General features: G+C 43.2%; 1 protein-coding gene across 3 annotated transcripts in view; it reads right to left on the minus strand.

Moving 5' to 3' along the window:
- The window catches only part of ENTREP1 (endosomal transmembrane epsin interactor 1), a 133627-nt gene that overhangs the window by 62187 nt on the left and 55391 nt on the right, over positions 1-16049 (minus strand). For 2 of the 3 annotated variants that reach the window (XM_077474967.1, XM_077474969.1), the window contains exon 5: positions 596-703. The exons of the other annotated variant lie outside the window; for it this stretch is intronic. In XM_077474967.1, coding sequence (XP_077331093.1) covers positions 596-703 — 108 coding nt within the window. The remainder of the gene's footprint in view (positions 1-595; positions 704-16049) is intronic. 3 annotated transcript variants of the gene reach the window in all.

A 16049-nucleotide genomic window follows, 5' to 3' on the forward strand; every position in this document is an offset into this window, starting at 1 on the left:
CCCGACTGGCGAGTTATTTCCCAGTGTGTGCTGCCATGAAGGCGTCAGGAAAATGGAAAATTGTATACTCACCTTTCCGTAATTTTCCTTTCCTGACGCATCTTCATGGCAGCACACAGTTGCCCTCCCTGTTTCTTTTGTGATGATATTTACAGAGAATGCAGCAGGGTGTCTCCCCTTCAAATTTATAGTTAATCCAATCCTGTCAGGTTGTGGGGGCGGAGTCACAACCCAGTGTGTGCTGCCATGAAGATGCGTCAGGAAAGGAAAATTACGGAAAGGTGAGTATACAATTTTCCATTTTCATGCTATAAAAGTCATGTGTTTTTAATGCAGGAAAACAAACAGCTTTCACTAGGCCTTAAGAGACTGAGCAACACATTCACCACAGAGGCTTACCTGGATTTGCTCCCCTTCCTTTAAAAGATTAATTGCCATGTGTGGTATTTAAAGGAACAGATACAGTATATACACACTGTAGTTATCAATTCTAAATCATCAGATACAGTAATGTTTTTTTTTTCCTTTCATTCCCTTTTAGTTGGCCATATAAAAATGTATGAAATATATGTTAGTAAACGTTTCACTCACTTACTGTGCAGGGTCTTCTAGTGGTGAGTAGCTGTAGGTATCGCAGGGCAGCTGCTACTAAGCACACAGTGGTTGTCAGAGCGTTCAGGGCACAAAGAGCAAAAAACACTTTCTAGAGGCAGAATAAAAGAATAATATTTAGTTTCAATTAGCTATGACTTACAGCCAAATGTGTATTCCTGTCCTGAAATGTCCCTAGCAATGCATTGACACCAGGTCTGACCATAGTGCCAGTTCAAACCACTGCATTGTAACATGCGCTATAATGCCAATTCTTAGCCGAAAACAACAATGAAAATAGTTCCCTTTATGATTTCTAAAGCTCTTCGCATTAGTGCAATGCTTTGCAGTACAGCGTGCAGATTTTTACTGCTTTGAAAACAAACACACTAAAAGTGCAATGCAAATTTCAATTAGTCCGTTTTCAGTCATGTTCACCATTTTACATGTTTGCAAGGGAGTCAATTGAACAAAAAAGAGTAAATAATAATGTAAAATGCAGGTAAAGTGCATCTTAAGGTGTGTTATGCCGTGTACACACGATCAAACAAGTGGGTGGAAAAGTCCGGCAAACTCAAGTCCGCCAGACAATCCCCCCGTGTGTAGCCTCCGGCATACTTTTTTGACCCGAAAGTACGGCAGACTTAGAAAGTAGTTTTGCACTGCAATCTTCCCGCTGAACTCGCCGTACTTTTGAAATGAACGGACTTTTCCCGCCCAGAGAAAAGTCCGGTCATTTTGAGCGGGTCTCCAGGTAGGCGGGCTCCTATATCCCTATATAAGTGGCCGCGCAACGCGTCCCTGGCATTGCGGCCGGAGAAAGCGTCGAGTCAACATCTCCAGGAGAAGAAGAAGAACGGAAGGCGGCGGCGGCAACGACGAAAGAAGACCGGGCCACCGCCTGTAAAAGAGCTATAAGAAGGTGCGGTGGCCCGGCAGAAGAACCGAAGAGCAAGAGCCCCGAAGTCGAAAGAAGAATGCCGGGCTCCTCCGCTAGCAAAAGAGCTACAAGAAGATAGCGGAGGAGTCCGGCGAGAAGACCCCCAAAGACGGAAGACCCCCGGAGCTGTGCAATAAATTATTTTATCTTGTGTGTTGTGTTTTTTTTGTACTTTTTTTCACAGGTGAATGGGTAGGGGTACATTGTACCCCATACTCATTCACATAGGGTGGGGGGCCGGTATCCGGGGGCTCCCGGATTCCGATAAGCCCCTCGCCCGCAGACCCCGACAACCAACGGCCAGGGTTGTCGGGAAGAGGCCCTTGTCCTCATCAACATGGGGACAAGGTGCTTTGGGGTGGGGGGGCCGCGCGGCCCCCCCTTCCCCAAGGCACCCCCCATGTTGAGGGCACGCGGCCTGGTACGGCTCAGGAGGGGGGGGCGCTCGGTCGCCCCTCCTTTCCTGGCCGGCCGGGTAGCATGCTCGGACAAGGGTCTGTTGTGGACTTTGGGGGGACCCTCACGCCGTTTTTTTCTGCGTTGGGGTTCCCCTTTAAGTCCATACCAGGTGGCGGGGCCAGCGGCGTCTCCTTCGCGGGCCCCGCCTACCTGGAGACGCGCTCAAAATGAGCGGACTTTCCTCCGTGTGCGTGGGCGAGTCCGTTAAGTAGGGCGGATAGTACGGCGGACTTAGTACGCCGTATTAGTCCGCTGAAAAAGTGCCATGTGTGGGCAAGTAGCCTGTTCGGAAAGTCCGGCGGACAGTCTGGCGGGAAGTCCGCCAGCAGTCTGGCGGGAAGTCCGCCAGACTAAGTCCGTCGGATAGACGGCTACGTGTGTACGTGGCATTAGATTTCACCAATCAACAATAAAAACCTTGAAAATAACACATATATGTTTTCCAACACACTAATATAAACAGGTCCCAGATCCACTTTTGGTCCTCCTTGAGAGTCCCCCTTGTTGATAAATGAGCTCCCACTGCATCCTTTTAAAATCTAGACAGGGAAATTCTTTAGCGAACTACAAATGTTAAATGTTGAACTCATAACAGTTTGACAACAATAAATGTTCTTTAACAAAAAAAAAATATAGAAGCCTGTTAGATGAGCCAGTCTAAACAGTGTGTGTCAGTGTCATTATGTGCAGTCTGCAGACCCAGAGACCCATACAAACAGGAGGGGTTCATGCTGGGACCAGTGGTCGTTCACTTGTGGGGAATGTGATGAGGATGTGACACCCCCCTTAACTAGTGAAGGACTACAGGTTCCAGGCATGAACCAATGAGATCTAAGGGGTTAAATTCTTAGATGTCAGGAGTTAATGCTGGGACTTGTAGTCCTTCAGTTTTGGATGTGACCCCCCCCAAAAAGTGAAGGACACCAGCTAGGTCCCAGATGAAGTCCTCAGAGCTGAGGACATGACATCCCTCCTCAACTAGTGAAGGACTACAAGTCCAAGCATGAACTCCTGGGATCTAAGAATGTAACCCCTTAGATCTCGGGGCCCATTGTTCATTAAGGCTCCATGCACACTGGAGCTCATAAACTGCAGTTTATTGGAGTTTTGGCGTTTTTTTTTAAAAGCCCATGAACTCCACTCTATGTTAGCCTATGTGTCCATGCACACATGGACATTTTTTTAGCTTTAACGAGCAGTGGAGTTTATGGGCTTTTTTCTGAACGCCAGAAATTCGCGTTCGAAGTGCAGTTTTTCACCGCCAAAAAACGACAAACGCCGATAAACGCTCATAAACACACATTAATTTGTGTTCGACATTGTATTTTTTCAGTGCATTGTGGGAGTTTGGAATGCACTGTGGGATTTTTGGAGTGACCTCTGTGTATTTTTATTGAAAACGCCATAAACACTAACGCTAATAAACGCTCATAAACGTTAGTAGAAAACGCTGTTAAAAGCACGTTTTTCAACCAGCATTTTCTGCCAGTGATCTGGCGTCCAGAAAAAGCTTTTTTGAGCTTCAGTGTGCATGGAGCCTTATGCATGGACCACATAGCCACCACCAGAGACCCCATGCAGTCCACCAGGCTCTATGGGGACCCTGATTTAAGGAGGAGGCTCTCTGGGGACCCTGATGTAAGGGGAGGCTCTCTGGGGACCCTGATGTAAGGGGGGATCCGCACTCACATGTATATGTGTGTATGTGTAATATATGTGTAATTATATATATATATATATATACACACACACACACACACACACACACACACACACACTTATAATATATACACACACATATATTATATAAATGTGTATGCCCACCCAAGCATATTATTTTCTTTAGTTCGCTGCTATGGGCTCTCAGATATTTTGTAGGCCTAGCAACGCCCCTGCAGCACAGTTTTAAAATTTACTGAAAATTCCTTCCATTTCAAGGCATGGACTAATTATTTAGTAAATCCTGCAAACATATACATTTCATAACCTAATAACTGGTTTAAGGACTTATTCAAACTACCACACTATGGTTAGCTGTAGTGCCATTCTGGGTGGCATCCCAATGCACATTACCAATAGATATGCACGAGATGCCAAAAATGCAACATGCGTCTTTTTTGGTGCAGTAGGCAGCCTATTCAAATAATTAGGCTGCCTTAATGCAACGTAAGTTAACATAGGGGAACTAACACAGCACAATGGTGTAAATGAACACAACAGCAGTCTGTTGCAAACATATACACTCATTTATTAGTGCAATGGCACATTAGTCAAATAACCCCATTTTTTGGGGTCAAGCAGGGTCTCTTTAGGGTGACCTCCACTATGTCACCTAGAGAAAGGGACCCTGCACATCCCTAAAATATTGCCTTTTTTTACTATGTCACATTGTACTAATAAATAAATATATTAATTTACAATGGAGAGCTTGTGACATCTCATTGTTTTACTGTGATTTGTGTGGCGCCAAGGTCGAACACTGAAAGTTCCTCATCCTTTGATTTGAGGCTTCAAACCGTGACAACAACCGGAATTACCGATCCAGAGCATAACATGTAAGATTAAACATAGACCAAACCTATTTAATTAGTTTTTTATGCAAATACCTACAGAACTTATTTGTATTATAAAATGTCATTCCATTTACTTTAAGGCCGCGTACACACGTGGGGACTGTTCGCCCAACTTTGTCCGTCAAACAGTTTCAGCAAACAGTCCGCTCAAAATTAGCATGGACGGACATGGCCACACACGACGAACGAACAGTTTGCTGAAACCGTGCGCGATGACGTGAACGGCACGTACGACGGGACGAAAAATACGACGTCCTATACACTGCATTATAACTTTCGGCGTGTAAATTCTTTCTGAGCATGCGCGGAACTTAGTTTGACGAACAAGCCTACACACGAGGGGACTGTTCGCTGAAACAAAGTTTCAGCGGACAGTTTTTCGGAATTTCCGAAAAACCTTGTTCAGCGGACTGTTCGCTGAAACTGTCCGCTGAAAGCCCACACACGAGCGGACTGTCCGCCGAAACACTGTTCAGCGGACAAAGTTGGGCGAACAGTCCCCGCGTGTGTACGCGGCCTGAGGGTTTTCTTTTTGTTTTTTTTCAAATTCTTTATTTGCAAAGAAAAATAAAGTATCCATCAATATAAAATACGACGAAAGCACCGGGGGTGCCATTGCACATCAAATTTAGATACAGTCCAAGGTCCAAGGTTGTACAATTAAATGCAGGGTTGCTCGGAAACAAGTTAGCATAACATCAATGACCTGCAAGTGAGCTTCTCACTTTAAAAGATCAAGTGGTAACCATGTACATTCTGCTTGTTTTGTATTGCACGAGTAGACACTTCGCATTTTTGGATAGAAAAAAGCTAGATGCAAGCTATAGTGCGATGCAACCATCCATATCTTAGGCTCTTTATGTCTGCACCTATTACCCTGCCAAGATGGGCTGCTTAGTAATATTTAAGCGCATCCGGGACAGCTACCCCCCCCCCCATAAATTTTAGATCCCATCAGAAGGAGTCTACCGATCCTAGGCCGTTTGTGTTCCCACATGAACCTGGTAAAGAGGGTATTGATTTGACGGAAGAAGGCCGAGGGAATGGACATAGGTAAAGTCTGAAAGAGGTACAAAAACTTTGGCAAGATGCTTATTTTGATGATGTTACAGTGGCTAAACCGGCAATGTAATCCTCGATTCCATTTTTCTAAGAGGGAACAGACTTCACTGAGCAGGGGTGGAAAGTTCATCCTAAATGTATCAGCTAGATTTGGGGGGATATAGGTGCCAAAGTACTTCAAAGCTGATAACGTCCATTTAAAGTTGAAGTTGAGCTGTAGGGTGTGACACAAAAGAAAAGGGAAGGGCGACTCCCATCGCCTCGGATTTGGAATAGTTAATTTTCATATCTGATAGTGCTCCGTAATGGTCAAATTCTTTCAAAAGATTCAGCAAGGAAATGTGCGGATTGGTCAAGGAGAAGAGTAGGTCATCCGTGTAAGCGGAGACTTTATGGATGAGATCACCCACCTGAATGCCAGAGACATCTGGGTTTAATTTAATCCTGTTCAGGAATTGGTTCCAATGAGAGGGCGAATAGTAGGGGTGAGAGAGGGCATCCCTGGCGGGTATCGTTACTGTAAGGGTTTCTATTTGGGTACAGATGAGTAAATAAAGGATCAAAGAAAATCAAAAAAAAAAACCTGGTAAACACATTATATGATATGGGAAAATTTCTAAATTATAATCTAAACTAGGCTTGTAGAGTCTTGCTGGAACCTAAAGAAAGAATATAGTGCTATAGGAAAAGAAATCTGAAACACGAGATCTCTCTTTTCCTCCCTGACAGAACAGTGGTCTGCCTTGTTTACATAGGCAGACCGCCGTTCTGCCTTTCAACAGAACGATCGGTGGTTCCCGGTGGCCATCGCAGCCAACAGACCCGCCAATTGGCTCCCGCTGTGTCCAATCGTGCCCTTCCCACTGTAAAGTTTGGCCACACTCATGTTTTTGCAGAGGCAAGCTACAAGCACCACAGGTCTCTACCTCCCTCCAGTGTCCCTCATTCTCAAGGTTGAAAGTTGAGAGTTATGCTTTCACCTCAGGGCGCACACCGGCACACCGCCCTTATGCAAGTCTGGCAAATCAAATACCAGGCTTCCCTAGCATTACACCTGTGCAGCTGCAGCCTTTCAAGTTCGGGGGTACGCCAGCACAGGCTCCTGGAAATGTGGGGGGGGGGGGGGGCGGCCAGTAAGAGGAGAGCTTGGATATGATGTTACTTATTGGTTGACAGTGTGCAACAATGTGTACAGCCTTAGGATAGCCCATTCAAGTGGCAAAAGCACATTATTTGATATGGGAAAATTGCTAAATTATAATCTAAAATAGAAGGCTTGTAGATTCTTGCTGGAATGAATAAAGTGCTTTGTTTTACAGCCCTTCAACCTTTATTAGACTTTGAAGTGTGCAGTGTCAGCATAGTCGATTGGTAAATTAAGACGACTACTAAATTCCTGTAACATTACAGCACAAATCAACTTCTTTGTCTTAAATTACTAGAAGGTCACCCCCTGTCCCTGACAATGTTAATGTATGCTACAACAAAATACCAAACTCCTTGCCAGAAATCCTGAAACAATGACACTGTCAGTGACTTAAAACTGAAAGATAACCCTCCATATATCTGAAGCTACAATAGTCTCATGAAAAAAACAAAAGTGTAAATCCACTGTATCGAACACTAATTGTAAGAGTAAAGTTTATATATATATATATATATAAATATTATCTTTATTTAACACTTTAAGACAGGGGTGTGCAATCTGCGGGCAAGAAAGCTCAGCATGTGGCAGAGACATGTCTGGAGGGATGCCGTGCAAACATAAAAGCCACATCGGTCAACAGAGACAAGCTAGGCAAATCCACATATGGAGGGATGCCGGGGGTGCCGTGCAAGCATAACAATTGCTGTGGTCATCAATGAGAAGCCAGGCATAGGCCACTCGAAGCTTGGGTTTTATTTAACCACTTCAGCTATGGAAGATTTTACACCCTTCCTGACCAGGCCATTTTTTGCAATACAGCACTACGTTGCTTTAACTAACAAATGTGTGGTCGTACGACGCTGTACCTAAATAAAATTGATGCCCTTTTTTTCCCACAAATAAAGCTTTCTTTTGGTGGTATTTGATCACCTCTGCGGTTTTTATTTTGTGCGCTATAAAACAAAAAAAATACGACAATTTTGAGAAAAAAAAAACAAGATTTTTTACTTTATGCTATAAAACATTTCCATTAAAAAAAATATCTAATTTCTTCATCAATTTAAGCCATTATGTATTCTGCTATATATTTTTGGTTAAAAATAAGTGAATATTGATTTGTTTGTGCAAAAGTTATAGCGTCTACAAACTATGGGATAGCTTTAGGGACTTTTAAAATATATTTTACTAGTAAGTTTTAGCGGGACTGCGACATTGTGTCAGACAAATCTGACACTAAGTGATACTTTTTTGGGGGCCAGTGACACCAATACAGTGATCAGTGCTAAAAAAAATGCATTGTCACTGTATAAATGACACTGGCAGGAAACGGGTTAACATCAGCGGCGATCAAGCGGTTAAGTGTGCTTCTAGTGAGTGCTTTCTAACTGGGGGGGGGGGGGGGTGGCTGCACTGGAGGAAAAGAGATCTGAAACACAAGATCTCTCTTTTACTCCCTGACAGAACAGCGGTCTGCCTTGTTTACATAGGCAGAGTGCCGTGCTGCCTTTCCACAGAACGGTCGGCAGCTCCCAGTGGCCATCGCAGTCGCCGGACCCGCCGATTGGCTCCTGTTGTGTCCAATCGCGTGCCTTCTAAATTGCATGCACAAAATCGCATACAGGTATGCAATTTCGCGCAGCGGTGCAGCTCTGCCGCAGTGTACATGTGGTGGGCAATCTGGAAGCAATTAACCATGCCCCTCCCACTGTAAAGTTTGGCCACACCCATGTTTTTGCCAAGGCAAGCTACAAGCACCACAGGTCTCTACCTCCCTCCAGTGTTCCTCATTCTCAAGGTTGAAATTTGAGTTATGCTTGAGTTACGTACTGTAAGTCTGGCAAATCAAATGCCAGACTTCCCTAACATTACACCTGTGTAGCTGCAGCCTTCCAAGTTTGGGGGTACGCCAGCACATGCTCCTGGAATAGCAGGGGGCAGCCAGTAAGAGGAGAGCTGGGATATGATGTTACTTATTGGTTGACAGTGTGCAATAATGTGTACAGCCCTAGAACAGCCCATTCAAGTGCCAAAAGCACTAAAATGGTGGTAAAGAAGCACTTAAACCTTTTTCTTAAAAGGAAAAATAAACGCACGACATCAGCACACATGATAGTTTGCTACCATGTGTTCTGGTGCGCTAAAAAAGCATTAGCAAGGTGCATTGGGGTGTAATTTAAATGAATTTCACCACAGACCAACTATAATAAGAACATTTGCTTTTGTGTGCTGCGGAACGCAATTTGGTTTGCATGATAGGGGTGCTGAAATTAATCGTTGCATCGATGCATCATTATGCGGGTGTCCCCGATGCGGCATCGATACGTAAGGACCAGAAAATCGATTGCCGGGTGACGTCATCCCGACTTGCCCCACCCCTCCTAGGTGAGTGCTAAGAGCATATTGTTAAAATTACTTTGTTTTAATAAATGACGTGTTACAATGAATGATGTGCCCTGCTGTATGTGCTATTTAAAAAAATATGTCACTTCATACCGAATTTCACAGGACAATACATCCCGCTCATGTGACTGCCCGTCCCAACCCATCTTGCCTCTCTCCACTCTTCTCTCACGTCTCTCCCGAGTCCTGACATCAGCGGGAAATTCTCAACCCCACCCGCCGTCTATAGCTATCATATCAGAAGAGAGGTGGGCGGGGCTGAGAATTCCCCGCTGACGTCAGGACTCAGGAGAGACGTGAGAGAAGAGCGGAGAGAGGCGGGACAGGCCGGGCCGCACAGTCACATGTATGCAAATTCGGTATGAAGTGACATATTTTTTTTAAAAAGCACATACAGCGGGGCACATCAATCATTGTAACACGGCATTTATTAAAACAAAGTCATTTTAACAACAGTAAGTAGAGTACAAATGTGTTTGTACTCTACTTACACCTCACGCTCCGTGTTGACAGGTACCTAGGCTTCCCTTTGCACATTCCACTGTTAACTCCTAGTGTGCTGGAAGGTGCAAACAGGAATGCCAAGGAACTGTCAGCACCAGTGGCGTCCCATGCATTCTGGGGAGGGTAAGTGAAGTGATGGCTGCATTTAATGGGCACAGGTGGCTGCGTTTGATGGCACAGTGGCTGCGTTTGATGGGCACAGTGGCTGCATTTGATGGGAGAGGTTCAGTATTTTTCAGTTTGTTTGCGCCCCCCCAAAAAAATTCTGAGCACCAGCTGCCACTGGTCAGCACCGAGACAGTACAGGGAAATTTACAGGGCTGTGGATTGTAATCCCTCCTGACCTCCCAGCAGCAGTGTTGTGAATGCCTGTACCCTGTAGTGCACCAGATTAGTGCACATTTTAAGGGAGTAAGGTTATTTTTAATTCAAAGCGAAGTTCCAGTCAATTTTTGGTTTATTAAAAGTCAGAAGCTACAAAAAAAGTGTATCTTCTGACTTTTAATAAAGACACTCACCTGTCACTGTGGGCACCCAGCTTTACAGCCGGGTGCGCATGTATCACTGCGCTGTCCTGCATAGCCGGGCAATCTTTTAGGAACTGTGATGTGTCCCAGACCCCGTCCCGCTGGCTGCGGCAGTCCGTTTCGCTTCAGGAGCGATCCGGGATGAGGGGATGGCCATTGGTTTCTGGCCATCCCCTCTCGGTCACTCCTGGCGAATGAGAAGCTTCCCCTGCCTGTGTAGTGTAAACACAGGCAGGGAGGAAGTGATGTCATTCTCCTCGGGGCGGTCTTTTTGACCGAAATGCGAGGAGAACACATAGTAAGTGTGCACCAACACTACACTGACACGTAGGTACACATAGACACACAAATCACCTCCCGATCACCCCCCCCAATCGCCCCCTAGCCCCCCCCTCCCAGTCACAGTGTCACTGATTGCAGTGATCATTTATTTACTGATCACTGCATTTAGTGTCAGTTGTGACAGTAAAAAGTGTCAGGGCAGTTAGTGTTAGGTCCAGGGTAGCCCCCTACCCCCCCTAATAAAGGGTTAACCCCCTGATTGCCCCTAGAGTTAACCCTTTCACCCCCTTTTGCCAGTGTCACTAAGCGATCGTTTTTCTGATCGCTGCATTAGTGTCACTGGTGCCGCTAGGTAGCTAGTTTTTTTTAGGTTCACCTCCAGGTTTTTATAGCATTAGGTACCCCCATATACTACCCAATAAAGGTTTTAACCCCCGAATTGCCCCTAGAGTTAACCCTTTCACCAGCGATCACCGTATAAGTGTCACTGGTGACGCTGGTTAGCCAGTTAGTTATTTAGGTTCCCTGTCAGGTTTTTATATAGCGTCAGGGACCCCCATATACTACCTAATAAAGATTTTGACCCCGATTGCCCCTAGTTAACCCTTTCACCAGTGATCACCGTATAAGTGTTACGGGTGACTCTGGTTAGTTAGTTTGCTTTTTATAGCATCAGGGCACCCACCATTTATTACCCAATAAAGGTTTAACCCCCTGATCACCCGGTGGGTGATATCAATTAGGTTTTAGGGTCAGGGTCAGTGCCAGTACCACTAACACCCACGCGCAAAGCATAACCTCCCGTAGTGGTATAGTATCTGAACAGATCAATATCTGATCTGATCAGATCTATACTAGCGTCCCTAGCAGTTTAGGGTTCCAAAAAAACGCATTGTTAGCGGGATCAGCCCAGATACCTGCTAGCGCCTGCGTTTTGCCCCTCCGCCCAGCCCACCCAAGTGCAGTATCAATCGATCACTGTCACTTACAAAACACTAAACACATAACTGCAGTGTTCGCAGAGTCAGGCCCGATACCTGCGATCGCTAACAGTTTTTTTTGGTAGCGTTTTATATTTAAATCCTGAAGGCGGTGCTTGGGTTTCGGGGTCCCGTACGCAACTAGGCTCCCAAAAAGTCCCCCACATGTGGTATTCCTGTACTCAGGAGAAGCAGCAGAATTTATTTTGGGGTGTAATTTCACTTATGCCCATAGCATGTGTGAGCAATTTATCATTTAGTGATAACTTTGTGCAAAAGAAAAAAAAAAAGTTTGTAATATTTCCGCAACTTGTGGCAAAATATAAAATATTTCATGGACTCAACATGCCTCTCAGTAAATAGCTTGGGGTGTCTACTTTACAAAATGGGGTCATTTGGGGGGGGGTTTGTGCTATTTTGGCATTTTATGGCCTTCGAAACTGTGATAGGTAGTGAGGAGTGAAATCAAAAATTTGCACCCTTAGAAATCCTGAAGGCAGTGATTGGTTTTCGGGGTGCCGTACGCAGCTAGGCTCCCAAAAAGTCCCACATATGTGGTATCCCCGTACTCAGGAGAAGCAGCAGAATATATTTTGGGGTGCAATTCCACATATAACTATGGCATGTGTGAGCAATATATCATTTAGTGACAACTTTTTGTAAACTTTTTTCTTTGTGTGTCATTATTCAATCACTTGGGACAAAAAATATTAAATGGGCTCAACATGCCCCTCAGCAATTTCCTTGGGGTGTCTACTTTCCAAAATGGGGTCATTTGGGGGGGTTTTGTGCTATTTTGGCATTTTATGGCCTTCGAAACTGTGATAGGTAGTGAGGAGTGAAATCAAAAATTTACACCCTTAGAAATCCTGAAGGCAGTGATTGGTTTTCGGGGTGCCGTATGCAGCTAGGCTCCCAAAAAGTCCCACATATGTGGTATCCCCGTACTCAGGAGAAGCAGCAGAATATATTTTGGGGTGCAATTCCACATATAACTATGGCATGTGTGAGCAATATATCATTTAGTGACAACTTTTTGTAAACTTTTTTCTTTGTGTGTCATTATTCAATCACTTGGGACAAAAAATATTAAATGGGCTCAACATGCCCCTCAGCAATTTCCTTGGGGTGTCTACTTTCCAAAATGGGGTCATTTGGGGGGGTTTGTGCTATTTTGGCATTTTATGGCCTTCGAAACTGTGATAGGTAGTGAGGAGTGAAATCAAAAATGTGCACCCTTAGAAATCCTGAAGGCAGTGATTGGTTTTCGGGGTGCCGTACGCAGCTAGGCTCCCAAAAAGTCCCACATATGTGGTATCCCCGTACTCAGGAGAAGCAGCAGAATATATTTTGGGGTGCAATTCCACATATAACTATGGCATGTGTGAGCAATATATCATTTAGTGACAACTTTTTGTAAACCTTTTTTTCTTTTCTTTTTTGTGTCATTATTCAAACACTTGGGACAAAAAAAAAATATTCAATGGGCTCAACATGTCACTCAGCAATTTTCTTGGGGTGTCTACTTTTCAAAATGAGGTCATTTGGGGGGGGGTTGTACTGCCCTGCCATTTTAGCACCTCAAGAAATGAGATAGGCAGTCATACATTAAAAGCTGTGTAAATTCCAGAAAATGTACTCTAGTTTGTAGACGCTATAACTTTTGCGCAAACCAATAAATATACGCTTGTTGACATTTTTTTTACTAAAGACGTGGCTGAATACATTTCGGCCTAAATGTATGACTAAAATTTAGTTTATTCGATTTTTCTTACAACAAAAATTAGAAAATATCTTTTTTTTTCAAAATTTTCAGTCTTTTTCCTTTTATATCGTAAAAAATAAAAATCGCAGAGGCAATCAAATACCATCAAAAGAAAGCTCTATTTGTGGGAAGAAAAGGACGCAAATTTTGTTTGGGTACAACATTGTATGACCGCGCAATTACCAGTGCAGTGCGAAATTGTAAAAAGACCTCTGGTCCTTAGGCTGACAATTGGTCCGGGGCTTAAGTGGTTAAAGAATGTATGCTTGAAAAATAAACATACAGTCCTTTTCTTGAAGTTCACTAAAGAATACAGAAATTTAGAAACTCACAAACAATTGGGTTATACTGCTGCCTTCTGTAGGTTAGGACACTGGCAATCAAAAATCATTGAAGGCAGTCCCTGTATAAGTGCTATCATTGTGAGCCAGAAGTAAAAAGAGCCATGAAACACTGAGGGGAACTCTGTGCCCCTCAATGCACTTTAAGAAAAAAAGATTTTACGGTAAGTTCAAAATCTTAATTTTCTTTACTGTCCATTGAGGGACCTTAGAATTTAAGGACTTTTAGCCAAATGGGGATTCTAAAACCAGTCCAACTGAGGGGTGAGCGACAGCCACTGCATGGTCCAACAGATGTGGAGATAACTCTACCAAAAAGTATCTGAAGGAATCAAAGTCTGAATCCAGGCTCAATGAAAAAATGGCAAAACTAAATAAATATGGAAGTTGCCACAACTAAAAGGAGACACCAAAGATCAACCTGGTGTTCCAGATCAAGGCAGATAGTCACAGCTAGGGGGATAATGGTATCAGAAGAAAAGATGGGCCTCGTCCAATAAAGTGAAGGAACAACCATCCATCCGCTAAGGAACAGGTTTAACAAAAGCACTACTCAAACCAGAGAAAACCAGATCAACAACTCATTTTTTAACAAGCAAGGAATGCTGCAGGAACAAGTCCCAGAAAAAAGCAGCTCCCTATGGAGGAGTTCGAACAATCATACCGTTTTCAATAGAAATAAAAAATATTTGGTTAACTGCAGAAAACAACTTAAGCCTACACTATTAAAAATGATTCCGTTGGCTTGTAATCTTAATTTTCTTTTTTATAATTTTCAACAAATAAATAAATGTTAATTAATTTACTTTGATATTTTAAGTACCAAACTTAATTTTCATTAGTTCTTAAAACACACCTTTTTACATTTACAAAAATCATGTATAATATTGAGTAATCTAGACAAAACTTTTAAAGGTATGCACATTTCCATATTCTAATTGAGTTACATTTACGTAAAAAAAAAAAAATATCTTTTCATTTGACTGAAATTTAAGCAGATATTTGCCAAACATGCTGTAATTTTAAAGAGTTTGATGTCTTTTGGAACATTGAAAACCTGCACAACGCAGTTCCCATGAGGATAAAAGAGCGCCACCAGTGACAAGAATTTTTCCAAGTCACTACAAAGCCACGCAATAGCATTGAAAGGTATGGAATGAACATTGAACACATTATCGTTCACATGCTTTAAATGTTGCTTAATATACCATCCAAAACGTTCATTTTATTTGTCGATTAATATATTTATAATATATGGACATATGTCCGTTGTATACACCTATTGAGACAACTCACCTGTGCGCACGCAAAGTTTGCGCTTACTGCATTCGGCAGAACGCAACCAAGATGCAGGGTGAGGGACCGTCGGCTGTTACGTTTAAGAACAGTTTTGTGCCACAAAAATTAATGTTTCTGCCATTCAATTTTGAAGTTATTGCATAATTTTAGATTATGTGACCTCAAGCCCCATCCAATTTGCACCCCATGTTATTAAAATGTAAAAACAAAAGATAGCATTTTTGTGCTGCAAAAATTAAAGTTTGCACCGTTCGGTTTCAGAGATATTACTCATAATAGTTGATGAAACCTTGCCCACTTTGCACCCCATGCTATTAAATAAAAAATAAAAAAACAAGTATATAATTTGTTTGTGCTGATTTGTGCCACAAAAATGAATGTTTCAGCCGGTTCGGTTTTTTGAGATATTGGAATTCAAATTCAGATTAGGTAACATCAAGACCCGCCCACTTTGCAACCAATGTTATTAAAATTTAAAAATAAAAGATATAATTCGTTTCACTGCATCTGTGCTGATTTGCAAAAACTGTGCAAAACAAATGTATATGCTGGTTTGGTTTCAGAGATATTGCGCATTATAGTCGATGAAACCTCTCCCACTTTGCACCACATTATTGCATTTTAAATTAATTAATAATTTATAAATGAATAAATTAATTGCATCTGTTAAGGCCTGGACTTGAACCTGGGACCTCTGAGCTGAGTATGGCAATGATTCTGTTCGCTGAGCCACCTGGAATACTGGACAGTTCACCGGACAATTCCTTGAATGATTCTACTGTGAATCTTATTTGCCTTGAACTTTTTGCTCCTCCCATGAACTTCCTGATTTAAGCCATGTCTCAGGACTTCCTGGTTGCCAGAATATTGTGCCTTCTCCAGCCAATATTTCACTTTTGTCTCTCTTGTTGCTGACTGTATCTTCGCTACTATTCGTTACCGACATTTGGCTTGCTCCTCAACTACGCTTCTGCTTAAACCCAACCTGCAACTATTTGTTACTGACCTTTGGCTTGTTCCTCGACTATGCTTCTGCTTGATCCCGATATGTTACTGCACCCCAGCTTGCTTACCTGCTGGTAGCACGGTCCTGAGGACCGCGACCTGGTGCTAACGCAGCAAAATCCATCTCCACCATCAGGAGATCTGGTGAACTTTGGTTAGTAGATTCCACACCTC

This window comes from Lithobates pipiens, unplaced genomic scaffold, assembly GCF_037356315.1.
Source record: "Lithobates pipiens isolate NorthernLeopardFrog02 unplaced genomic scaffold, aLitPip1_a1.2 Scaffold_13, whole genome shotgun sequence".
Taxonomy (NCBI): Eukaryota; Metazoa; Chordata; class Amphibia; order Anura; family Ranidae; genus Lithobates; species Lithobates pipiens.